We start from the raw sequence: 27212 nt of genomic DNA, 5'->3' as shown, positions 1-27212 counted from the left end.
GCCAGTCCCAACCTACTCCTAACACCTTCTCCTGTCATTGTTTCTGGGGGTTTTGGTTTCAGATTCTAACACAACCAACAGAGAGCAGTCAGCATTCCATTTCTTTGGTTACGCAGCTGCGTTTGCCTAGAAAGCTCTCAGCGCAGATTCTGCTAAAAGGAAGCATATACTCAATCAGTGCTGGTTTTGAGTCACTCCTGAGATCTCACTAGTTATGTAACCTTAGGCAAATCACTGTGCTTTGGGCCTCAGTTTTCTTTTCTGTAAATTGGGATCAATTTTCTTTTCTGTAAATTGGGATCATTGCTTTGGAGAATTACTAATCTAATCCACATAAAACATTGTCACAGTGCCTTGCTCTATGTTCATTACTTATTATTTCGGTGCTGGGGATGGAACCCAGAGCCCCAGCATGCTAAGCACCACTGTCACTTGAGCCACACCCCAGCCCTGCTTTACTACTATTTATTTCCAGATTATTTCCTAGCACTCCAGAAAACCAAAAGCCCAGTGTTACCTAAGTAGCAATTTGTAAATGTGGAGCAGTGTCCTAAATTTTATTCCATGGGACAGTGTCTCAACTGAATTTCAACGGGAGGAAAATGTCTAATGCTCATATACTTTTGGCAGTACCTGTGCTAAACAAATTAGTTTTCTTCTGGTAGGACTTCTCAGAGCCTTTAATATGCCAAGGACAGTTGGGAATTACTGGGAAGAAAATAGAGAACAGCATAGCCTACATTTTTGGCAACAGAACTTGTTCTTTGTCAACCGGGCCACCTCAGGGGATGTCTACATTCTGAGAAATCATAGACTTAGTGTCTGCAGCGTTCAACCTGTATTTGGGGTGTTGGGGACAAGACTGCTTTTCAGTGCAGTCTGATTGGGTCAGTTCATCCACTTTTCACAGAATTAATTCTTTATTGGCTTAATGGAGTTTTTTTTTTTTTTTTTTTTAATAGCAAAAAGTTCAACCAAAGGCCATTCCTGAGCTTTGTTACAAACTCCAGACATTCATATTCAGCACTATTTAACTGCTAAGGCGGAGCAGGGAGGAAGTTGTTGTAACTTTGGTATCAGATCGACCTGTATTCAAAAAGCGAATTCTGCCCATGTGTCATGTGTCATTTTAGGCAAATGGCTTATCTTTCTCAAGCCTGAATTTGCTTCAGAGTAAAGTGAGGCTAAGACCTCCGCCTCCTTAAGTATCCTGAGGATTTCATGAGACCATGCCACTGAGGCACCAGCCAAAGGACCTATTCTCACTAGGCAGCAGTCAGGCCTTCTCCTCCTTGCACCTCTGTGTCTATTTCAGCTTGTGGGCAGAGAAGACAGCCCATTAACTCCTTCTGGAGCAGTTCCTTTGTTTGAAACCACCTTTTTCAAGCCTCAAGGGCTCTCTGGTCTCTTGTGCTGGGGCCAAGGCATGGAAGGCAGCTGGGAGGCCCCAGTACACACAGAGGATTTGATGAACTTTGATGAGACTCTCCTTAGCCTTCATCCCCCCAGACCTTCCTTCCTCTCGCCTGTCTCCACAAAGCCCTCAACCCAAACTCTGAGCATGTGAGCAGGCTCAAAGAACAGCTAGGCTTTTGAGTTGTAGAGATCCAGGCTCAAGGCCTGGTTCTGATACTTCCTGTGAGACTCTGGCAGTGTCCCTTGACCTCTCAGAGCCACCATTTGCTCAGCTCTTGAAACGCTAATGAGAATCTTTGTCTGCTATGGCACATGCCTATAATCCCAGTGATGCAGGAGGATCACAATTTTGAGGCCAGCCAGGATGACTTAGCAGGAGCTGGTTTCAATATAAAAAGGGCTGGGGGTATAGTTCAGTGTTAAGAGTCTCCCCCAACCCCCACAGGTTCAATCCCCAGTCCCAAAACCAAGAAAGAGACCTCACCCATTTTCTGGAAAGACAGGTATTCATTTGCTAGGACACTACAACACATGAGGCAGGCCACACAACCAGCACATTGCTGTCTGTCACTGAGATGTGGCTCTTTCCAAAGACCCAGAAGATTCAAATTCCTTTGTGTGGCACTCTAGGCTGACTGCTGCTTCCGCAGCCCCAGCTAAGCCCCCACTCCACTCCTGCTGTGGCAGTCCCTTGCTATACCTGAATACTTCATGTCTGATTCACAACTGGGCCTTTGAACATGCTGCTGATCTCTCTACCTGGTCTATTTTCCTCTCTGTGCCTAGTGACTTGCTTTGGGGGCTTCCTTCAACAATACTCACCTGGGAAACCCTTCCTGAGCCTTCCCAGTAGAATAAGTCACTATTTCTCTGTGCCCTTTCTACCCCACATAGGTCCTGAATTACAATCCTTTTTTCACTGTGCCTCAAAATTCCATGTGCTTCTTCCACTAGACTTGGTTTCTCCAGTTGTGCCATTTTCTGGATAGGTGACCTTAGTTGAGTCCCTTCGCCATTCTCAATCTGAGTTTCTTCATTTATAAAATAAGAGTTCAAGGAGGCTTAGGTTTGTGCAAGGTCCTAAGGCAGTGCCTGGCACACAGCAGGTTCATCCGTCTGTACAGGTCCACTGGTTCAAGCAATTCTGACAGCATCCTCTGCCGGGCTCTTGGCAGTAGGAATGGGGTGGATATCGGCATAAGCAGGAGAACCAGGTCTGAAGGCCTGAGTCCTCACCTCAGGACACCCACCATCCCTCCCCAGAGCCCCAAACAAGCTTCTTAGACAGATGCCATGTGCAGAAGGATTCACATTTATTGGTTCAAATACAGTACCTAACACTTGCTAAACATGCATTTCACACTAATTGGTCACATTTCCACAGGTAGTCAATTCACAGAACAGGGCCCATCCCTTGCCAGCAGGCAAGTGTGGGAGGTAGCAGAGGGCCTGAATAGCCTGCAGGGCCTGCCAACTATCATTTGGTCATGCAGGGTTGATGGAGCCAAGCTGGCAGGCAGCCCTTGGCCGGCCCTTTGGGAACAAGGGCTCAGAGACATCCCATTTACTCGATTCCTACACAGGACTGCAGGTAGAAGTGGTTCCAGGGTAGGTTGCCTGGGTTAGGCTCATGATACAGGTGCCATCAGAGCCCCTGAAGGTGGTGTTTGTGGGAGGTGATGCTCCCTATGCCTTGGAGCCTAAGAAAGAGATGGAGGCCTCTTCAAGGGGTGGCTTGGCCCTAGCCGGGAAGGTGGGAAGGACTCCCCAGACACAGCCCAGACATTACAATGCAGCCACAGCCCCTATCACAGGCCTGGGATGGCAACACAGACAAAAACACCAATACCCCAGGGCAGGCGGGGTTTTTTTCCCGATAGAAACATGTAAACAGCGACAATATTCTTTTCCCACAGGATTCCTCTGAGAGGAATCGACCAGGATGTCACAAGAGGTAGTTTTTCTTTCTTTTTTTTTTTTTCCATGGAAATTTGGTCAACAATATTATCACCTATTATAAGACATTCAGCAAAGAAAACAATGGTCATCAAAGGACAAAGAGGATCCTTTGGCCGGCAAGGGCTGGCTCCAGGATTTGGAGGACTAGTGTCCACTAGGATCATGACATTTTTCTTAGGCTTGGAGCAGGCTCTGGCTTTCCCCCTAGCTCCCTCTCAAGCCTACAGCTGACTTCTGAGGGCTGCAGGCCTGGAAGAGGGAGGTCTAAACAAATAAACCAGCCAGGTTTATTTGCTGGTAGAGGCAGGGCCATTGTGGCTCATGTCGCAGGACAGTCGAAATCGTCAAGTCTCAAGGTAGGCCAGGCCTGGCCAAAGAGGAAGCCCCAGCTTGCTCACACTCAGCATGCTCTCTGGGGGCCCCTGCCTCTGAGAAAACAGTCCAGGCCCGGATCCCAAGCCCAGAAGATGTTGCTTGTGGCAGCCAAGACAGGGGTTTCTGGGGACCCTGTAATTAAATACACATCCCTGAGCTATGGCCCTAGAAACCCTTGCCTCAAGGCTCACCAGTTTCCAGCACCTGGTGAGATGATTGCCGTTTCTCATCCTGAGACACAGATAAAACATCATTTCATAGATGCTGGACATAGATGCTTCCAGCTGAGGAAAAAGGGAGAATGATCAACTGTGGAGGCAGAAGGGAGTGTGGGGGGTACCCTTGAGGATCCAGGTGTGTGGGGGGGTAAGAGTAGTGTTTTTTTGTTTTTTTTTAAATTCAGTTTTTTTTTTAAACTTTAAAAAAGTTAATAAAGAAAAATTCCAAGTTTAAAAAAAGAGATGATCTAAAAGACTGGATTTCTTAAAACAATTGCAAAAATTTAAAAAGCAACAAGGATAAAACACATAGACCAGAGGCCCAAAACTAAAGACTTGGAATCACAGCTCAACTTCCTGCTGGCAGACCAGGGTCCCTTTATTCTGGCCAACCTTGGTCATGGCTTAGATGTTTCCCATACCAGGTTGTCTGTCTCGATCTCTCCATTTCCCAGGAAATCAAGAATAAACAATTATGGAGAATGGGTATAGCAAAGCAAGACAGCCAACCCAGAGAGGCCAGGGTTTTAAGGATCTGGTGATGCTGCCCATGGCAGGCACTCACTTCCCTGATAAGTGGGGAAGGTCAGAAGCAGGCTGGTGTGGAATGGATGACTTCCAGTGATGCCATGGAGATCCCTAAGTTCCCCCATCCCTGCTAAGGTTCTGGGTATCAGAATAGGGAGGTTCCTGCCTGTTTCCCTCTATCCCTGGAGGCCTGCCCACCTCACTTGTGGGCTGGGCACAGGGTGGGAAGCCCTCTAAGCCAGGTGGAGTGCTTTTAGACAGGTTTGGGGGAATTCTCCAGATTAAGGGAAAGACCACTAAACTTTGCAAAGAACTCCAAAAATCTGCAAAGGGAGCTGGACAGCATGAATTACAGATGAAGCTCTAAGATTCCAAACTTTTTTGTTTTGGGTCAAGAAAATGTTCAAAAGGAAAAGAAGGAAAAATCTTGCATGTTTCCACACAGTGCAAGGAGGTGGGATTCTCCTTTCCACACAGCTTTCTGGGTCACATTTTTATGGTGGGAAAATTCTCACTCAAAATGAGTGCTTTTGGTGGCTAGGATCAGAGAGAGGACAGAAGACAGAGGAATCTGAGACAGCATGTACAACTTTTTTCTTCTTCCACTAGCAAAAAGGCTGCCTGTTAACCAAACATTATGGGAAGAAAGGCAAAAAACAAACATACCAAAACTCCCCCTCCAACCTTTCTCTGTGTCCTTCAAACCAAATTCACAAATACATCTAGTGGCTGACCTAATGTCTCCACAGCTAGCTACACTCCTACCTTCTCCTCATAATACCTGAGTTTGCAATGCAACACATTCACTTTACCCTGTTTAGAAGAAGCCCACGTCATAAAAGGACTGGGTGCAGAAGACATTAAAGGCGGGCCACAGGTCAGGCTCCGGCTCGGAACACACAGCCACTTGGCTCAGAGATTCTGCAGGGCTCTCGGCAATGAATGGACTCTTTGTTCTGTGGAATCTGCTGCAAACATTTGTAAAAATGGATTTATACAATGGCAACTTGCAGAACCTTTCCCCCACTCCACAAATTAACAACTTGCTCTGTTTAATACTACATTATTGGAGAGAAATGTTCTTGCCTCATCAAAGAGCAATTTCCTTTGACACCCAACAGAATAGGCAAAATGCTTAATTTTAACAGCAATATAAAAAATAATAATCTGACAGATGGAGGTCTAAGCCATGAAAGATGCTGCACACAGGAGCTGTCTTAGAGAAGGGTCTCTGATATGTGTCTCCTCATCTTGAGGAAGGCAGCCCGGAATCTGACCTGTAGCCAAAGAATATGGTCTAGTTGGTTAAATAAAGAATTCAGGAAAACAAGAAAAATACTCTGAACTTACAAAAAAAAAAAAAAAAAAACCCCAGAAACAAATACAACACACACAAATCTTCCCATTGCTATATGAAAAATATGCTAGTTGAAGCTTTTCCTGAGGGACATGTCTTTTCTTTCTTTCTCAGAGCAGTTAGGGAAATGGAACTGAGAAATAATGCTCTGAATTTTAGATCCATCAAAGGATAAAATCATCACTCTGTTGATACCCGTAATATTTTGTCAGAAAGAAAATATTACAATCAGACCCAGACAACTCAGTATGCACAAGATGTCACAGCCCCCTGGGTAGGTTTACTAGGCTGAATTGGGGGAGAGCAACAGCCTTTGATCAAACAGAAGGCAGAAGGAGGTCCTATGGGCCCCTCAAGCCCACCCAAGGATGCACTAGCTATAAAAAAAAAAGGTGCCTGGTTGTGGGCAGGAGCAGCCACTATATTAAGGCAGAGAAGGGAAAAACTCCCGAAGGAACTCCAAGACAGACCTGGTGTCTGCCCAAAGTTAAAAGAGGCAAGAAAAATGTCCTGGAACTAGGTAGGGCAGGTAGCAAAATAAAAGGGGTCTAGGCCATATCTGCTGAGGTAGCAGCCAGACCCTTAGAAACATGAGGTAGTGTAGGGCCCCACCCCTTTCATTCCAGATGCTTTTGGCTCCAGCCCTTCAGTCCCTGGTCAGCAGGCCACCTAAGGGGTAAGCGGGGCTACTCTGGGCTTTTTGTTTTGGGGTGCTGGGAAAATTTGGCCTCATTTTAGGGAGATTAAGAGAACTTGGAATAAAACTTAGGAGCAAAAATTTCTGATCAGCAGATAGGTGAATGATTCTTTCCATTATTTAAAAAGGAGGCTATACTTTTTTGATTCAGTCATGAGGTTGGGGTAGGGTGGAGAGAGGAACAGGGGATTCCAAAGAAGGAGTATTTATTCATTCAGCAGCCTGGCCTTAATCCCACTATCCTTTGAAGAAAATAATAATAATAAAATGAGTAGTGGGCATCAGTATTGAAAACCTGCCATTCTGTTCATTCAGCTTTTCAAAGGACTGACAGGAAGTCAAATTTATATGGGAGAGGGAAGGAGATTGAGGAAGTCAGACCTTAGCAGATCCACATAAGGAAATTAGGTAGCTGTAAGCCCCAAGGGAGCTGGTAGGCAAGTCCTATGGATTGACTTATTGCTGGGACTTTGCCTGGATGAAAAGTTGACAGTGGCAGAAACTTGATAGTGATGGGAGGGGGCAGCAGGATGTAAGGACAGACAGTCTTCTGCCCTCAGGACTTCTTGGGTGGGAAGACACCTGCTTTAGATTTGGTCGCTATGCCTATTCTCAACTTTCATATTTTTCAAAGAAATGAGATGGCTTTATCCTCATCTCCTGCATCTCACCCACCTCAATGAGTACTTCTCCCAGCACCACTTTGGTGCACTCTTTTACCTGACAAGTCTGTGGCTAGAAAAAGGCAGTTTGCTCTCTGACAGACAAATGTATAAGTCTGTGAGAAAATGTGGAAAAAGTAGGGATGGTCACACCCCCATTTCCATTGAGGTAGTCGTCTTCGTCAACACTATGGACATAGTCATCTCAGCCACCCTGCCCTCTCCCTCAAAATACAAAAGAACTATCTCTATACAAGGACAACACTGTAACATTAAACATCTTCACATTCTGTAAACTGCAAGGAAATGCATCTGCTGCATTCACACAAAAGCATGTGCATCATGTTGAAGGCCATACATTCAACTCTGTCGTGAAATAAATATATAGAAAAATGAGGTTAAAATAACAGACGAACAAACAAAAAACTCTTCCTGCAATAGAAACAACAGCTGCACAGCCTCCAAGTTGGTCTCTCTGGCTCTTTCCTCTGGAGCCTGTCCTGCCTATCCAAGGCGCTGTGGCTGGTGCAGGGAACAGGTCATTCCTTGACCACACTTGTCTTGCAGGAGTGCAGCACCACCTTAAAGAGGAGGGGCAGCTGTTCCAGGGGTACATTCACCATCTTTCCTGGGGAAAGGTAGGAGAAGAGGAGTTAGCAATGGCCACTAGTAGAAGAGGGCACCTGCTTTCTCTTGGGCAGCTGAAGGGGGAATATCACCTGAGTGAGTGAGGGGCAAGGGAAGTGCCAGGAGTATGGCAAAGGCCAGATGCAGAGAACCACTCTGCTATAGACTCATTTTGATGCCCTCAGAAGACTCATAATCATTCTGTCCAGGGAATACTTACTATGCTAGGTGTTAAATGCATTATCTCATTTAATTTCACCATATTTCTGTGTAATAAACACTTTCCATTCTCATTTTATACATGAGGAATCTGAAATGAAAGGTGGTCCTATCTAGCCCTCTTTCAGCTAAAGTACCTATCCCTTTTTCTTTTTTCCCTTGTAGAATCTAGTTATTCTACAAAATAATGCTTTTCAGAATAGCAAATAGGTTACTAAAAGTACAGAGGAGAAAGGAGAGGGATTGTAGGGGCAAAGAACCTTGAGAAATTTGGGGTTAAAAGAATTTTACAGGTTTTTAATTGCAGGGCTTCTTAGAGCATTTAGCATGCTAATATACTCTGTAAACTAAGGTAAATTAAGCCTGTGGTTCTTCTTCCAGACAGTAACCCAGGTCACCTGGGGAGCATTTAAATAACACTGATACCCAGGTTTCACCCCATACCAATTAAACCAAAAAGTCTGAAGGTGCAACCCAAACACTGACATTTTTTTAAAGCTTCCTAGCTGAGATAACTATGTCCATTTTTTAAATGCTGCCAGGTCCAGCTTATATCTGCTACATTGCTCTGTGACCCAAAAAGTAGGAAACAAATAAAAAATCCTCCTTTGACAGACTGAAGTTTTTTCCTTCAAGAATTGTACTGCTGAATTTTGTAGGAATAATCACAATCTAGAGATCACATTTTTAAGCTGCTCCTCAGTACATGCTGGACAGCTAGAAACATGAACCCTTACTAAATGAATTAAAGCAACAACAACAAAAAAGCCAAGATTATGCATGGAAGTGGACCTATTAAATGTCAAGAAGTGGAGTGGGGGTCAAGACCACACACAAACACATATCCCGATACACAAAATTCGTTTGCAAACAGAATTTTAAAGACACCACTTTAAATGACCCTGGAAAGCCCATAGGTAATCCTATGACATAAGGATTTTTCTTGTTTGTTTGTTTTTTTGTTTTTAAACTGAGATATAATTCTCATAAAATTTACTCTCTTAAAATAAACAATTTGGGAAATGAAGTTAATTTAAGATACTCCAATACTCCAAGCATGTTTTCCTATCCACAGAAGTACCATACCAAATCAACCTTGCAGAGATTGTTCTAAATTTAAATGGTAATAAGACCATAGGTACCTTGCACATCATAGGAGCTCCTGAAATGAGAGCTTCTCTACAAAGAAGACAAAAACTTCTTATTACAACAGAATTTTTCTGAGGGCAAGGGTAGTAACTCTTTTACACAGGTTGTAATGAGCCTGGAATAAGCATCCAGAAAACACTTATAATCTTGTATCCTACACAAGCTAAGACACCCAAGGAAGGGTTGGGGGCCCAGGACCTAGAACATTACCTGCTATGTATCGAATCTCGGGTAAACACATCATGAGATCAGGAAAGCGGTTTGGCTGATGTGTATATTTATATTCAGTGAAATCCTGGCAAATGTACCAATATCGCTTGTTCAATTGTTCCAGCTGTGAAGCACTGGTCAGACCCCTGATATCTGTAGAAAAACAAAACAAAACACACACACGAGGAATGGGAAGGGTTTTCTAATGAGGAAAAATAATAGCTTCTTTAATATGTACATCCCTCAATTAAAAATTATTAAACACTGTCATATAAGGGGCTCTTTTCCCTTTTTGATATGGAGGAAATAAGTTCTGGATAAGGGAAGAGAAGTAAAAAATAACATAAATGATAGTACTAGATTGGATCTTTTGAGGGCTAGGCTGTGTCTTTCTCAACTTCATACTCAGTTCCCAGCACAGGGTGTACTACAAAAACAGGCACCATGAATGATGAACAAATGACTAACCTATTTTTCAAATTTATCCTTCATGATATTTCTGAATTTTCTCATCTTTGGAGCCAATCTTGGGGATACCTATATGTTGGTGTATGTAACACACACACACACACACACACACACACACACACACAAACACATGCATGAGATCTCTAATGTCTCTCTTACTATTCTACCTGGGCTATTGTCTGTCCATCCTTCCTTCCTATCTAATCTATCAACACACATAAAACCCTTTTCTATATATAAAGAATATACATAGAATATATGTAATATTCTATATATAGAATATGTTAATATATATTTATATAGACTATTATGTATTTATATATTCTCTATATTAATATTATATGCAATGTAATTATTAATTATACATTATATATAACATTAATATTAATTATGTGTCATATATAATATTAACATAGAGAATATATTAATACATATTATATATAGAATATGTATTAATATTTTCTATATAAACCTTACCCTACCCAGCCTTTGAGGCCCACCTCAAATTTCTCCTCTCCCAAGAAGCTGCTACTGATTTCCCCCATTTGAGGCACAATTTATGTGTCAAGGGCCAGTAGAGTGCATGTTTCTGGAGGAACCTGGGGGTCTAATGTTTGTCGATGTCTTTAATGCTCAGCAGAGGGTTTGGCCTACGGGAGGCATGCAGAGCACCAAATACATGCATGAATGGTGCAGAAGCTGCAGAAGGAGGTATGGCCAGCATGAGGGGGAGACTGAACAATGAGGAGGAAATCAAGAGTCTCTATCTAAGCTGGGAAACAGCACAGGAAGAGAGCACTTTCAATGCCACAGGCACCAAAATCACCCAATTCCACTCTGGGAGCAGAGCACTTATTTTTTTTACTTTGGATAAAAGAACACAAATTCTCCTTTATATGCTGGTTACCAGCAGCTACCAAGTGCCACGTTGCAGGTAATACTCCATGTAAATCACATTCACTCTTTTAATTAAAAACCATGCTTGATATGCATGTGCTGAGTTTTTGTGCATCACCACTCTTCCCTGAAGAGGTATCAGAACCACTGCCAGCCTGTCACAGAGGCCTTATCTCCAGTAGTTTCATCAGTCACTCTGCTCTTCTTTAGTCGCTGGTAAACTAGCACATATTTTAAATGACGCATGTACTGTCCTTGGTGTCTGTGTTTAAATGCATTAAAACTGACTAAACAAAGTGAATCTTCTCCCTTCCTCTATGAGTTATAGAGATTGTGGCATTTAGATTTCAAGAAAAAATACAAAGCATTCCTCGCACTGTAAAGGGGCAGGATGATGACAAGGGGGAGTGCAGGCCTTTAAAATTGGTAGCCACATGGTATGAGAGCTTCTGTGACAGTCCTGAAGGAAGCGGGGGGAGTGAAATAGAGGTTAAATGCTGGGGGGGGGGGCGGATCCCACTGCCTCTCTCCCAGCTACTTACCTTGGTTTAGAAAGTTAATTGCTTTCATGCACGCGTATTCCTCATTGCTAACCTTTAGCTGATGGAACTTGTGATACAGATAGATGAGCCGCTCAATCACTTCCATCCCTTCATCACTAAATCTGGGGAACAGACATAGGGTTTACCCACAGGCTCTGATATCAGTGGAGGCCAGAAAGAGCACACAGAGGGTTCCTACAGCTTGCTCCTTAAGGTATCTACAATAGCAAAGAGGATGAGCTTGGGGGAAATGGAATCCACAGGTCTCCCATGCCAGCTGCTATTCCCAAGGTCAGGCAGAGTCAATCAAATCTAGGTTCAAATCCAGCTCCATCACACACCCCTGGGACAGTCATTTGACCCCATCTAAGCTTTGAGGTCTTCCTCTGCAAAATAATAATACTTGCTGGTTTTGGGTACCAAGGGCCAAAGGAGGTTTAGGATGTAAAGTGGAGAAATAGGACAATACTGAGATACTGCTTTTGTTGAGATGCAGCCTCCAATACCAATGGCAGCTGCTATGGGGACTCTATGCGAGCCTCTGCCACAATGCTGAAAAAACTGCCAATTTTATTTGTTTAAGTTCACTGTTTCAAGCAGGGTTGAGGTTAAGCACAATGAAAAATTTTGTTGGCATACCTGACTTCAGCCAGGGTGGGAAGAAAACATCTGAGTCTCCATGCCATGCTAACCTCTGTGCTGGGCACTTTCTGTGCATTTTCTCATTTAATTCTTTCAACTTTTTGAGTTAGGTGACATAGTCATTACTGTTGTGCAGATGAGAAAACTGAAGTTCAGACAAGGGAAGGGACTGGTTCACCAGCACACAGCTAGCTGGTGGCAGAATTAGAACTTGGAACCTGGCTAATCCCCTGAGGCCTTGGTTTTTCCAACAGTATATCCTAACAGAAGGGGCTCAAAGCTGGCCTTGCTCCCTTCTTTGGGTCAGAAATGAGATCGTGGGGAAAAAATTAAGTTTTAGGCAAAGGAGCCCAGGCTAGGCCACCCCAGGAACTAATGCTCTGGGTATGCTTCATACCAAAAATGGAGATACCAATAAACCAAGGAGGTAAGTGCTTAATGGGGAAGCAGAAGTTTGTAAAAACTGGGGTCAGGACTGGCCAGAATCAATCTAGGAGTGGCTGGACAGTGGGCCAAATAGAGTTCCACCCACACATGCCTTAGATGCAGTTCAGTTACAAAGAGATGATACTCAACCTCATGGCTGCTTCTTGATTCAGATCTGGGCACTGGAGCTTATTTTGGTATCCCGAGTGTTCTGGACACTTGTGAATACACTTTTGCTTTCTGGAATCTACTTCTTTTTGTGTTAATTTTGAAGGTTTTGGATTCCTGGACAAGTAGGGTATTTTTTCTTTTCTGGCACTGGTTGGGGCCAGAGGTACCTGCAATTCTCAAGCACCAGGGGGAGCCACAGCAGTAGGTAGCTGCAATCAGGAGCTTTGATCCCTCTGCCTCATGGCATGGCTCCCAGTCAGTATAAGCTTCTCTTAGTTTGCTGATTTGAGATATCATGGCTAACTCAATTTCTTTCTCATCTGGCCCAGTGGCTTCTACAGCATTATTGATACTTTCCCAGGCTGGCTGATAGGTAAAGATTCTGCCAAGTGCTACCTGCTAGGTGCTTTACTGCACATACATGATCTCATTGGCCACTCCTAATAACTCAAAAAAATGTATATTAATCATAATCCCCTTTGTTTAGAGAGGTTCTTTACTATGCCCCTGTTTCTCACATGATAGCCTGAGGGATAAATAATATCACTTCTATGTTAGGGATGAGGGAGCAGAAAAAGAGGTGATTTCCCCAAAGTTACAGAGAAGTGCATGCTGGGGGAGCCCAGGTTCAAACCTGGGCCTTCTAATTCCCAGCTTATAAGCTTTCCCAGTGCTTTGCCGCTCACCCCCAACTCTGTCAGGTTCAGTCCTGGGTGGGCATTTGGTGTCTCCATGATACCGAGATCACAGAAAGCAGTGTGCCTGGAAGTGAAGTCCACTCCTCATGACACTACTTTGTTGGCTACTTATGCTCTTGAGAGGGAAAAAAGGGGGAGGGGGGCTTGATTCCCTTAAGAATCTGTGTTGAAGGGTGGGTAGGGATTAGATGAGGTGAGGTAAGGAGAACAGCATCTGTCTGGTGGCTCAGTAGTGTTGCAAGTAAAGATAATGCTCTGTCCCTTAATCAGCAACCTCTTGCCCCAAGTACTCATTCTGGCACTGCAGAATCTGCAGGTGTGTGGCTATCAGCCAGAAGCTTAGCCAGCAGTGCCAAACCTGTTCCTGGCTCAATCCTGACTTGGGAGACACAAAGGAGCTCTAAGTGCTTGATCTGTGTATATGCACCAGATCTGTCCTTTCTCCTTGGGACAGTACATCCCTTTTTCAAAATTTCCTACAACAGGCAACCATCATGGACCCCTGGCAGTGGTGGGGAGCTGGCTGCCAGCCCAACAGCCCCCACTCCGTCTCCTCAGCTCCACTGTAAAGCTTTCCTCTACACCCACATCCCACCACTAGATAAGCAAAGTTGTTCTCTGTTCCATGGGCCTGCTTCCTCCTGTAGCCATGCCTCCTCCACATCTGCCCACTCCACAGTTCTAACGCCCCTGTATTCCCTGTCTACAAATTATCAGCATTCAAAGCCATAAAGTTGGACAAACACACCCATTCTTCTTCTAGGTTCCTATCACACAAGCATGCTAGGACAAGGAAAACACTCCTACCAGGATCCCCCAAATCATTGGACCATTCAGTCAGCAATTGCATCTGACACTATATAAGTTATATCCCATTAAGAAGCGGAGAAGCCCAGTTGTCTCTTTGCCATTCATCTAAATGCATCTTTTTCCAGGAGCAGTCATCAGCTTCAAGGAATTGCCGTCTCAGCACCCACATACAGACTCCAAGATGAAAAGTCAGATTACAGCACCAGGACAAAGTCCAGAAAGTCAAACCTTTTGAGAAGGCTCTGGAAAAATGAAAATTTGTATAGTGTAATGGTAAAAAGCCTGGGCTTTGGGGGCACAACAGACCTAGATGAGTCTTAACTCCACCTCTTTCTAGTTTTTCAGGTGTGAATTCTCACGAATCTCATGCTCCTCATCTCTACAACAGATATAGTATTAGTCCAGTCTCAACACTAATTTGTGAACATTCAACAAATAACAAATCAAAAGCACTTAAGATGAAATTTGGCACAATAAAAAAAACTCTACATTTGTTAGCTATTATTAATAGTATCAGTATCATCCTCATAAAGAAAAGATTGTGTTTCCTGAGCTCTATAAGGTCCAACCTGGGAAGCTGAGAGGCAACTTTCCAGAGACTTGGCCAAAATGGAGCTAGTGCTTAAGAGATAGAAGTGCCCATTAAAGTCCATCTAGCTCAAGGCATCTTCTCCTAGGAGTGAAGGAGTGTTGATTAGGGCCAGGAGCAGTCACTGGCTGGTGCTACAATCTGCTTTAAATCAAATTCATCCAGCTCACTCTCTGATAACAGTCTGATTAAGGAATATGGGCACCATAAATTTGATTGGATATTTGAGAAGAGAAAGGAGGTGGTCATGCATCATCTGGGAATAGCTATTCCTGACAGTAGGTACTCACACTCGAAAGTTGTGAAGAAGCAAAGGCCATCTGGGGGAGTGGGAGTAACACAGGCAGGAAAGAGCTAAGGCCAATTAGACTCTACATCCTAGGATTCTAGCAGAGAAGGGATGCTTTACAGTGATTAGCCTGACTCCAGAGGCTCTCACACTTCTATATCCTATGACCTGGTCCAACATGCACCTTAGATTCACAGACACCCAAACCAAATCAGAGCATTTCATCTCCCGTCCTGCTCTTCTCAGGCTCCTTTATCTTGGGCCCAGGTAATCCAAAACCCCAGCAGTCATCCCCAACTTTTCTCACTCACAGAAGTCTCACTGATTTTACCTCCTTGACATCATTTAGCTTTGTGCTGTCCTTTCTACTCCCACATCACTGTTGCTTTGTCCAGGTCTTGTTTTCTTTCTTTCTTTCTTTCTTTCTTTCTTTCTTTTTTTGGTTCTGGGATTGAACCCAGGGACGCTCTAACCCAGCCCTTTTAATTTTTGAAACAGGGCCTCATTAAGTTGCTAAGGCTGGCCTCCAACTTGCTCCAGCCTCAGCCTCCCAAGTCACTGGAATTATAAGCATGTGCCACCATGCATGTCTGGCCTTGTTTTCTTTCACTTGGCTATGGAACAGCCTCCTAATCAATTAACTCATCTTGTCCAATCCACCCTGAGCTTTATGGCCACAGAAATCTTTCTAAAATGCAATCTATGTGATTCCTTCACGTAAAACCACATTCAAACCCAAATTCTTTCGATTGGCATTCGAGCACCTTTCTGAACTGTCTCATTTATATCTTTTTTTCCTCAGTCACTGATCCCTTCATTTTTCTGTCTCTCACACAATTCTCTTTATGTCCTAAATCCACAGGACTGCTTTTGGGTCCCTGCATAACTTCTAGAATTTTGTGCTATTCTCCTGTCTTCCATCTCTTCTGTACAACTTAGAAATATTGCACTTCAAGGTACAGTTTAAATGTCTATTATCATTGTTACTGTTTGTGGTACTGAGGCTAGAACTCAGGGCCTCACACATGCTAAGCAAACACTCTACCCAAAGGGACACCCCCCCCGCCCCAGCCTTCCAATGTCTATTTCTCTGATGAGCCTTCCCTGGTTCGACAAGTAGCCCTCATTTCTATCTGTGTTTCTACAGTCCTTCACACTCTCCTTGGTCTCTTCCAGTATGACCCTGCATTGGAGACTGTTTATATGTGCCTCCCAAACCTCTAAACCAAGAATATGGTTTCTCAGAGTCAGAAACCTTGTCTGCATTATCTGTGACCCCAGCACCCCTTCCTGAACATAAACACACATACTCAGTAAATGGCCATGGGTCAGAACTAACACATGGCCATGGGTCAGAACTAACACGTTGAAGTTAACTCTTACTCTTCCATTGATGGGTTCCATAGTAGAGTAAGAAGTCTAACAACAATCCATTTCTTATCCTCAGAGCTCCCTTGAAAGCTCAGCAGCAACATGTGTTCTAGAGTCAGCACGGCTTAACAGAACTTTCTGTGATGATGGAAATGGCTATATTTGCACTATTCAGCATAGTAGCCATTAGCCACATGTGGCTACTGAGCACTTGAAATGTGACACGAGCATATGATAAACTGGATTTTTAATTTAAATTAATTTAACTTTAAAAAGCCACAGGAGGATAGTGGCTACTACACTGGACAGTGCAGCTTTAGACTCCTTAGTAAGGAACTTTTCTAGGAAGTAAGTTTTCTCACTAACTCATCTGTAATAGGTGCCTGCCTTAGTCTTAGGACTCAAGAAATTGGTTGTAGTGCGATAAAGTACCTTATGAAGGTCAAAGTCAGAGTCTCCTGTACTGCCTCTGATCCCTATCTATCCAGAAAGGGTCTGGGAAAACCTATCACTCTACAGGGAGCTGAGCCCAGTAGGCAGCCTCTGGCTGAACTGGTAGACTCTAGGAAAATAGACTAGAGACTCTGCAAACTGACAAACTTGAGGCAGGCTGACTGCCATACAAACATCTCCTCAGCCCAGAGTTATGGAGCTAGAGACAGAAATTTGATGGAAACGATGAATTAAGAGGCTTTGGACAAGGGTGTAGGTCATCTGCGAAATTAGAAAGCACTGTTTATAGAATAAAGGGTCAGTTGAGTTCAACACTCTGTCATTTATAGATCACCCTGAAGCTAGCAGGCACCATTAATAAGAAAATATTAGAAAATAAGGGAAGAGGGTCAGCACCCAGACTCTTCCCTCCCTCAGCTGTGCAAAAGGCCCTCGAAGGTCTTGGAACTTGACTCTCTGCTTAAGCCCCAGCCTTATTTGTATGCCATGAGTGAATGGTTGGGGGAGGTGCAGAGAAGTATGGGGGCTGGTCCTCCACCCTCTCAATTTTCATTCATCTTTTCTTTCATTGGATGCCATGAGATCCCATGACTCCCATTATTTTAATCTGTCCAATAAAGTGATTTATTGAAGTGTCTATTCGGATGTGAATTAAGCTATATAACATATTTCATACTAGAAAATTAATAAGCCAAAAAAGTTGTCTCAACAAATTATTTGTCTTGATTTTGAGGTCAGAAAATATAGTCACCATGTCCCCAAGTCTCTAAAGTGAGTGACTAAAAAAGTGCTAGGACAGGCCATGGAAGCAGCAGATAGGAAGATGTGAGTTATCTGGGATGAAATTTTTGGCAGAAAATGGCCAAGAAAACAGTTTGGGCCCTTAGTCTCATGCTTTTGACATCTCATTTCATCCATGATGCCATGAAAGAGTCTAAGCTTTGCAACAAGTGGCTATAAGTTCAAATCTAGGCTCTGGATTCAAAACCAAACACCTCAAGGTCTGGGCTTTCTGAACTTCAGTTTTCTCGCCTATAAAACAGGCACAATGACACCTATAATGCTGGAGGCTGTGGAAACAAAATAATAACATGAAATATTTAGCCTAGTGCCTGGCATACAACAGATACCAAAGTGATCTCTAGGTTTCTTTCCTGGATTGTAAACTACAGTTCTGAACCCCTCTTGCCTTGTAGGCAGATTCGATTTCTGTTATTCCTAGATATATTATTTTATTTCACTAATCCAGAGGTAATAAAAATAACAATACTTTTGCTAAGTTTGACTGTACAACATTTACTCTTACAACCACTTTGTTGGGGAGGTATTGTTATCATTCCATTTTATAAATTCAGAATCTGAGGATCAGAGACTTAGTCAACACCACAAAGCTAGTCAGTGGCAGAATAAGAATTCAAACTCAGGTCTGTATGGTTAGATGCCATCCTTTGGAGGGCCAGGCAACCCTACCCTGCAGGGATGAGAAGGGTTTGGTTGCTTGGGATTCCCTCCCCAGCCAGCAGCCTCACCTGTGTAATTCTTCATCAGAGGGCGAATACTTGGCAGTAACATCAGCCAGCTCTCCAAAGATCTGTTTGTTGTAAACTGTAAGGGACGATAGCAGGATCAACTCCTGCCATGTAGAGCTCAAGAGGCACGTGTAATCCTTGATTGAGAGCTCGCAGAAGAAAGGCAGCTTCTTGATCCAGGCAATCTGCCTAAAGAGCAGCTCATCGGCCAGGCGGCAGAGCAGGGCAAACAGCTCTGCCTGTGTCACAGCATATCTGGGGGCAGGGACAGGAAAATCACTTCCATCAGCCAGAGGGGAAGGATAGGGACCCAGGGAAAGGATAGTCTTAAAGGTACAAAGTGTCCCTGGCAGTTCTCCCTTCCCCTTGACTACAGAGATCTCTAGTATCATTCAACTCAATTTTCTTATAAAGGGGCAAGACACACCAGAAGCAAGCTCAGGGCCAAAAAAATGGTTTTTATGAGAAAAGGTTGCTGGGAGGAAAAGAGATTTAGAAACCTGTGCAATTATCAGGGAGTATAGTATTTTTTCCCCAAAATGAAAGGAGTAGAATTTATTCAAGCATAAGGAAACATATAGAACTCATATTAGACTCTTGCAGGGGCAAGAGGGGACCCTCAGAGAGGCTCCCCCAGGGAGGATGATTTTTCAAATTGGTGTCCTCTAATGTTCTATGTCTCAGAAAATTCCTAGTCACTTTTAGCAATGTAAACTTCAGTGGGGTGATCTAGTGCTCACCCAAACTCAGGCACCAGCATAAAAATGAACCTTAGGGCAAGACAGCCAAAGCCAAAAAGAGTCTAAAAGCTTTTCCTATCTCACTGCACCCTCTGGTGGTGAGAGTTCAGGAACTAGAGCTGCTCAGTCCTTTATTTTTCTTTTCTTTGGTACCAGGGATTGAACCTAGAGGCACTTAACCACTGAGCTACATTCTCAATGCCCCCTACCCCCCTTTTTTTATTTAGAGACAGAGTCTCACTGAGATGCTTACGGCCTCACTAAATTACTGAGGTTGGCTTTGAACTCAAGAGGCATGAGCCATTGTACCTGACTGCTCAGCCCTTTCTTCAGGCTTATAGTTGGATGGAAAGAGCATGGCATTTCTCAACTGTGACCTAAAGGGGGCTTCTGAGGCCATAGACTCAGGGTTCCCAGGTTTCTTCCTCTCAAGTTCCCTTAATATCCTCTTTCTCATACCCCACATCCAGATATATAAAGATTTGTATGACCTTCTTGATAGTAGATATTTGAGTCTCTTCTGAAACTAGATATTAACTTAAGAAAAAACTCAGGATATCTTTGGGGGATATAAACTTGGTAACCCTCAAACAGCTTATGCTCTAGGCCCAAAGGTAAGCAATGGATGGGTTTGAAGGCTGAACTACAACTTACTCAAGTAAAGCTAACTGCAGACTAAGAGGATTTACTCCATTAACTTAGGCCCACCCAAGGTGGTCACATGCAACATGCTACCCATGGGTATGCTGGCAAGGGATGCAGACAAGCCATAATCAGGTAGGGCTTTGAATGTCTTGTTAAGGAGCCTACACATGATATATTTTTACCCCCAGAATTATAGCTAAATTTACTGTACAGAAGCACTCAGATATGTCCTAGGGCCTGGTTTACCTAACCATGACAAAACAAAGCTCTTCCATCCCAATTCCACACAGACAGAAAAGTAACTCCAACTTTATTTATGAGAAAAGATGCTTAAGGACTGATTTTGAAGATAAGCACAGGTTTGTCTTCTGATGCTTAAATCATCACTCATTAACCCCTCATTCATTTCAAAGCCTCTGGTACACCAGCCAGGGATGCAAGTGGGTGCACTGTTGGAACATACTGAGATTGCCAGGGGTTAAGCAGTACAGAGCTCACTTACCCATCTTCGATCAACATGGGTGTGCCCAATGGTTCCAGGTCCTCAGCTGACATCAGTTGGTGAATCAGGCTGTATGACTGGGGGTCAAGGCTGCGAGCTTGTGGGGGCAGAAGTGGTGAGTGGCCAGAATAGCTAAAAAGGTGTGGTATGTATTGATAATGTGGAGGCACAGACATCCCCATGTACTGATCCCTGAATGTCATGAATCCGTTTAGTTCCACAGACCTACTGGAGAAAAAAATTTCAAGTCAAGCAAAGCCAAGGCAGGTTCAGTGCCTACTCAAAGAAAACAAGTCAGCAAGTGGCTTAGATGTTCTTTGGTCATGAGGTCTGTGTCTCACCAAGCCATAATTAATGGTTATGTGCATGTCTCCTAGACTCCCATCTGTGAGACATAAATGTGGTGCTCACCATTGGACACTCAAGTGCCTGGCAGAGTAGGTACTGAATATATATTAGTTGGATGAATTGTTTGTACAGGTGCTACATCTGAAGAGTTTTTAATGGATACTCAGAGACTAGGATGACAAATGTGGGTGTTTGCGTTATTTTACCACTGGGAAAATGAAGACATAGATAGACCACTTGTCAGGCCACAGAACAAATCCAGTACCAAGCAAGGAACGTGGCATGTGGCAAAAATCCCCCTAACTATTCAAAGGAAGGAACAAACTAAGGAATAATCCTAGAATAAAAACTATGATTAAATATGAAGAGGAAGACTTCATATTCATCCCTGGCTTCCTTTTTCTTGGGGAAATCTCACCACTTTCTGAACTAATTTAAAAAAAAATTCTCTAGCTTTTACCTAGACATGTATTCTATAATCAAGTTTGGCAAACTACATCCTATAGACTGTGGTCTGTTTTGGTAAATGAGACTTTGTAAACCAGTAATTCAGACCTACTGGTTACATGTGGTCTGTGGCTGCTTTCCCACTTTAAAGGTAAAGTTGAGTAGTTGAGACCCAGATCATTAGGGCTGAAAAGTCTGAAATACATACAGTCTTTATAATGTCTGTCAACCCCTGTCCTAAAAGAAAGGTTTCTGGGGAAAAATAGACTTTCCCTGAAGCTGAAGATTCTATTTCACACCTGACAACTAACTTAGCATAGCATGCTTGAAACAAGAGTCTCTAAATTTGTATTCCCTGACGCAGCAAATTTGACTGGCTTATAAAACCTTCACTCTTTCAAGAGCTGGGGAGGCTCAGTTGATAGAGTGCTTGCCTTGCATGCACAAGGCCCTGTGTTCAATCCCCAGCACGACACACACACACACACACACACACACACACACACACACCCCAAACAAATAAAATATAACACCTTAACTCTTTCTTAAAATTTATAAACTAAAAAATATTGATTCTTATGAGGCAATTAAAAGACATTATAACAATTTGATTTTTTTTTTTTCCATGTACAGGGGATTGAACCCAGAAATACTTAACCACTGAGCCATATCCCATCCCTTTTTTATATTTTATTTAGAGACAGGGTCTCCCTGAGTTGCTTAGGGCCTAGCTAAATTGCTGAGGCTGGCTGTGAACTCACAATCTTCTTGCTTCAACTTCCAGAGCTGCTGGGATTACAGGTGTGTGCCACCATACGGGGCCAACAATTAGACATTGTCAGTATGACTTGTTTTATTTAATGATAAAATGAGAGATTTGATCTTTAGCACATTATAAATAAATTAAGTAAATAAAGGAAAAACACTATATTTAAACATTATTCTGCCAGGTGAAGACTTTATGGGCATATGTGATTAGTCTATAGAAGAGACCACTAACATTTTTAAGGTTTTTAGCATAAAATGGGCTGGGAAACATGGCATAATCCATTCCCCTACCCCAGAGTCTGAGGGAGTAAGAGCACAATGGCCGAGAGAGCCTGGCAGGAATACTCAGCCAGAGGTTTCTTGTGTTCTACTCTTTGGGTGGACTCTAGATGGAGATCCTGGGTTTGCCTTAAAGCTCACCTGGAGGACAATGTGGAGCCTGGGGAGGGCTGGTTGCTCTCTGAAGCTCTGTTCCCGGGGGAACTGTGGTCGCTGTCACCATGGTTGCTCCAGTGATTGGCTTCTTCCTCAAATTCCTGTCCAGACATGATCCTTTCGATCTCTTCTTCTGATATCTTTGACAAGAAATGAATATATGTTAGATTCGGTGCTTAAGATACCCTCAATTTGTCCTTCAGGACTCAGAGCTTATTTAAATCTCATAGGATTCCCAGGTTCCCTCTCTTCCACCTCATACTCTAGGTCTCCCCCAATCTTATGACAGCCTGACTGCATACTGCCCAGCACCAAACACAGTTCATCAGAGCCTTCCCCTTGCCTACTTATAACCTGCTCTCATGCCACACAGTCTATGTGTTCCTTGACACTCCTCTTTGTCCTCGAGTCTACGCTTTCCTAACTCAATGACAATCTCCTTTTAAGAGTCAGTTCAAGGGGCTGGGGTTGTAGCTCAGTGATAGAGAAGATGCCTAGCACGTGTGAAGTACTGGGTTTGATCCTCAGCACCACATTAAAAAAATAGATATTGTGTCCATAAACAAAACATTAAAAAAGAAGTTCACCATTTCTGAGGCTGGCTTTGAACTCATGATTCTCCTATCTCAGCCTCCAGAGCCACTGGGATTACAGATGTGCACATCTTTACTTTTAATGTTTTTTTTTAGACAGGGTCTTGCTATGTTGCCCAGGTTGGTCTCAAACTCCCAGGCTCAAGCAATCTTCCTGTGCCAGCCTCCCAAGTAGCTAAGAATACAGGTGTGTGCCACTGTGCCCAAGTGTCATTGTTATTTTTAAAGCACTATGGTAACATATAAAAGTATCCTCTAAAGACCTAAGGCCATGAAAGGACCTAGAAAAGAAGAAGTACTTAGTAAATATATGTTAAATACACAGACATGTTCCATTTATTAAATACTGCCTATGTGTGAGTAGGAAATACATTTTTCCCCAGTAGGAGATACATTTCTAATCCTATTAAGTAAAAGAAGAAATGGCAGCTCACATAGTGAACTGACTTAAACAAAGTCACACTGTATGCCTACATTGGGGCAGAGTTTGAGGAAGAGGTCAGAGTATGCAAGTATTCAGTCCAGTGCTCTAACTACTACCATATAGAGAATAAATACGTTTCTTCTATAAAGTCTTTCACCTAGAGTTGAGGTCTAACTGGCTATATTCAGTACACAGAAGGAGATTAAGTACTAAGGAGGTGGGGCCAGTTGACTTTTTATGTGTTGTTCCTATGGAAACCTGGGAGGGCATTTTCTTTTAAACCTGTCTGACTCAAATCTGCATACTTCTTTGCTCCACCAGCCTCTAAGAGAACCCTGAGTTACCTCTATAAATAAAGAAACATTCAGAATTGGAAGACAGCTAGCACACAGGACTTGAATAAGAAAAGGTTTAACTGGTACATAAATTGAAAGGTTGGTTACATTGGAAGGATTTTTTTTTTTTAAATTCAGTAAGAGTTGTATATAGTTTAAAAAGAAAAAAAGAAGAAACAAAATATGTCTGTCTTGTCTCTTCAGGCGTTCTCAGAACTCTACCCCCCCCCACACACTTTTTTTTGTAGCATCAGTGATTATGGTGAGAGCTAGACCAGAGCTTGAAGAGCCAGAAAAACTTTGGCTGGGTGAAAAGGGTCCTGGTGAAGTCAGCTTACTTCAGCTGGAGGCTGAACCTGTCTCTCTCCCTGTGCACCAATGGGATACTGGGCAATCAGTGATACACAGATTAGAAAACAGAACATATTGAGAGTGGGTTCAAATTTCCTCATTTCCTAGCTGGGTGCTATAGGGTAAGTTACTCAAGCTCTCTAAGCCTCAGTCCCCTCATCTGAAAAATGAAAACAACATTACCTCCCTGTAGCTCATGGTTCTCTTATAGGATGCTAAAGCAAAGAATTACGCAGGTTTGAGTTGGATAGATTTGTGCACTGTGGGTGGGAATATAAATGGTACAGCTGCTATGAAAAACAGTATGGAGGTTCCTTAAAACATTAAGATTTTAAGATTCTTAAAACAGAACTACTATATGATCCAGAAACCCCACTTCTGGGTATTTGCCCAAAAGAACTGAATTCAGAATCTCCTAGAGATATCTGCACTTCCATGTTCACTGCAAAATTATTCAAAATAGCCAAGAGGTAGAAACAACCTAAATGTGCAATAATGGAGGAAAGGATAAAGAAAATGTTGTATAAACACACAAAGTCTTAAAAAAGGAAGGAGTTCCTATTATATATGCTACAAGGATGAACCTTGAGAATGTTATGCTAAATAAATAAGCTATGGGTCAAATATTTCATGATTCTACTTTATGAGGCATCTAAAGTAGTCAAATTCTTAGAAACATAAGAAGAATGGTGTTTGCCAGGGGCTGGGGGTCGGGAGCTGGGGAGCTGCTGTTAGAGTTACTGTATAGAGTTCAGTCATGCAAGATGAAAAAGTTCTAGAGACATGCTATGTAACAATATGCATATAGTCAAGAACTGGACACTTGAAAATTTGTCAAGGTAGTGGGTGTAGTGGCTCATGCCTGTAAATGCAGGAGGACCCCAAGTTTGAGGCTAGCTTGGGCAACACAGCAAGATCCTGTCTCAAAATAAAACAAAAAGAGCTGAATGTAATTCAATGGTAGAGTGCTTGCTTAGCATGCCTAAGCATGCCCTTGGTTCAATCCCTAGCGCTGCAAAGGGAAAACAAGTGTCAAAGTAGAACTCAGGTTATATGTTTTTGTCACAGAACTATACTTTTTAAAAAAAATTTCTTATTTTTAATCAGGATCTTGTTAAGTTGCCCAGTTGGCCTTGAGCTTGTGGTCCTCTTGCCTTAACCTCCCAAGCATTATAGGTATGCACTTCCTGTATATCTTTAACCATTAAAAAAAAAAAAAAAAAAAAGCAATTACTAGTCCAGATTGAAATAGATTAACTCACAAGATATGACTTGAAAAATAATAATAAAAATTATTTTACAAAAAGAACACATGCCTTGTACACACAGGGCCCTGGATTCAAACCCCAGCACCATAAAAAAAAAGACAACAATTCTGGGGGTCTTCCCGCCCCCCCCACAACCGGATACCAGGGATTGAACCCATGGATGGGCATTTGGCCACTGAGCCACATCCCTGACCTCATTTTGTATTTTATTTAGAGACAGGGTCTCACTGAGTTGCTTATCACCTCGCTATTGCTTTTGAACTTGTGATCCTCCCATCTCATCCTCCTGAGCTGCTGGGATTATAGGCATGCACCACTGTGCCTGGCTTGGGGATCTTATATGGACACACAAACACATACACCCTGATTGAGTACATACTGTGTACCTAATTCATGTAATAGGAAATCTCCCATACATAAGTGTGTACCTGACTTTATTCATTTGTTCACATTTAATTGGAGAAATACCATCAATTAATTATCTCTTAAATCTGTTCCCTCCTCTCAAAATGCACTGTCATTACTCTACTACAAACTATTAACCTATATGTCTTGGAGTGGACTTCTGTAAAATCCTTTTCACTGCTTTCTCTTTCTTAGTTTTATTTACTCTAGTTCTACTCCTCACAAACCAGAAATTTCCACTGTTACAATGATTTTTCTAGAGCGCTTACCTAGCATGTATAAGGCTCTGGGTTCAATCACTAGTACTGCCAAACAAACAAATGAAAAAAAACTTTTTTTTCTAAAATAAGAATCTGAGTACGCCCCACTTACCCACATTTAAACTCTTTTAGAAGTTTGCTCTTGGCTCACACCAAAAATTCTTAGTTCATAAGTCAAAGACAGACAAAGGCCACTTTTAAAAGAACTGACTCCAAATTCAAGTAATCTGCCTTATCTCCTGCCACTCTATTACATGAGCTGAATGCTATAGCCTCACTGAACAAATTCTTCGTCATTCCTTAAAACATTTATCTTTGGGTCTTTTCACAGTCTAGGACAAATTAAAAACGTTTAGCTTCCCACCCTTCCCCAACACAGCTAATTCTTCCTCCTCTTTCAAGACTGAGTTCAAATTTGCCTTCTCAAGGAAGCTTTCCTTGAGTGCCTCCAGTTTCAACCAAGGTTCCAGCCCAAAGGAAAGAGAAGCCCTGCCCTGGGCTGGATCATTAGGCCCATGGAGTAAAGGGGGCATTCTCTGTTAAATCTTATGATTCTATGTTGTCTGTTTACATCTCTGTCTCTCCCATTAGATAGAGTTCATAGTATAGAGCCTGACAGGGAGCAGGGGATGTATCTCAGTGGTAGCATGCTTGCATAGCATGTATAAGACTATGTATTTGATCCCTAGCTTCAATAAAAGTGGGGGGGAACCCCAAAAACCACCAACTTGGCAAAGTAGGAACTTAGCAAATGTTTGTGGGATTGAAAGCAGTATTATTCTATTAATAAGGTAATGAACATTCTGCTGATAATCTTTAGATGAAATGAACAGCAAAGTATCTTGCAAATGAGAGGTCTAAAGTGAGCAGCTACAGGAGCATATGGAGCCCAGGTCTTCTTGGACAAAACAAGAGAATAGGGCCTAGAACTCACCTGGACTGGCCCAATGCTCTTATTCCGGCCTCCAGGCATGCCATCTTCTCTGATAGCTGGAAGGAAACATAAGTTAAAGTAGTCAGAAGCATGCTCACAAGTCTAAATTTAAAAAGAGAATTTACATGGCCCAAAGTAGCAAGGTAGTAATTGGTGAAGCCAAGTTTAAAACACAGATGTTTTTTGGACCCAAAGCACATACTCTTTTCTGTTCTTGTAGGCAACCTTATAGGCAAGGGGATACTTTGGGGCCCCCAGGACACCAGAAACATACTGCATACACTGTATACATTCAATACAATCTAACAAAACTAAGAGCATTGTTAATTAGTCCACAGTTACATAAATCCCACCAGGATAATGCATCTTAAGGCTTTGGTAAATTCCAGGTGAGAGACAGAGAACAGTTTGTTTGTTTGCTCATTTATTCTTCATATCAGGGATTGAACCCAGGA

General features: G+C 42.7%; 1 protein-coding gene across 4 annotated transcripts in view; it reads right to left on the bottom strand.

Moving 5' to 3' along the window:
* Positions 1–2762: 2762 nt before the first annotated feature.
* Positions 2763–27212, bottom strand: part of Nr6a1 (nuclear receptor subfamily 6 group A member 1) — a 216632-nt gene continuing 192182 nt past the window's right edge. For 2 of the 4 annotated variants that reach the window (XM_076845495.2, XM_076845497.2), the window contains 7 exons: positions 26758–26813; positions 22173–22327; positions 20190–20417; positions 18303–18557; positions 11325–11446; positions 9418–9570; positions 2763–7840 (listed from right to left, as the gene is read on the bottom strand). In XM_076845495.2, the coding sequence (XP_076701610.2) occupies positions 7752–7840; positions 9418–9570; positions 11325–11446; positions 18303–18557; positions 20190–20417; positions 22173–22327; positions 26758–26813 (1058 nt within the window). In that variant the 3' untranslated portion in view covers positions 2763–7751. The remainder of the gene's footprint in view (positions 7841–9417; positions 9571–11324; positions 11447–18302; positions 18558–20189; positions 20418–22172; positions 22328–26757; positions 26814–27212) is intronic. The other 2 variants (XM_076845496.2, XM_076845498.2) reach the window with 1 other exon arrangement.

This window comes from Callospermophilus lateralis, chromosome 2 (genome assembly GCF_048772815.1).
Source record: "Callospermophilus lateralis isolate mCalLat2 chromosome 2, mCalLat2.hap1, whole genome shotgun sequence".
Taxonomy (NCBI): domain Eukaryota; kingdom Metazoa; phylum Chordata; class Mammalia; order Rodentia; family Sciuridae; genus Callospermophilus; species Callospermophilus lateralis.
Note: the sequence above shows the minus strand (reverse complement) of the source record. Positions and strands in the feature narration are given on the sequence as shown.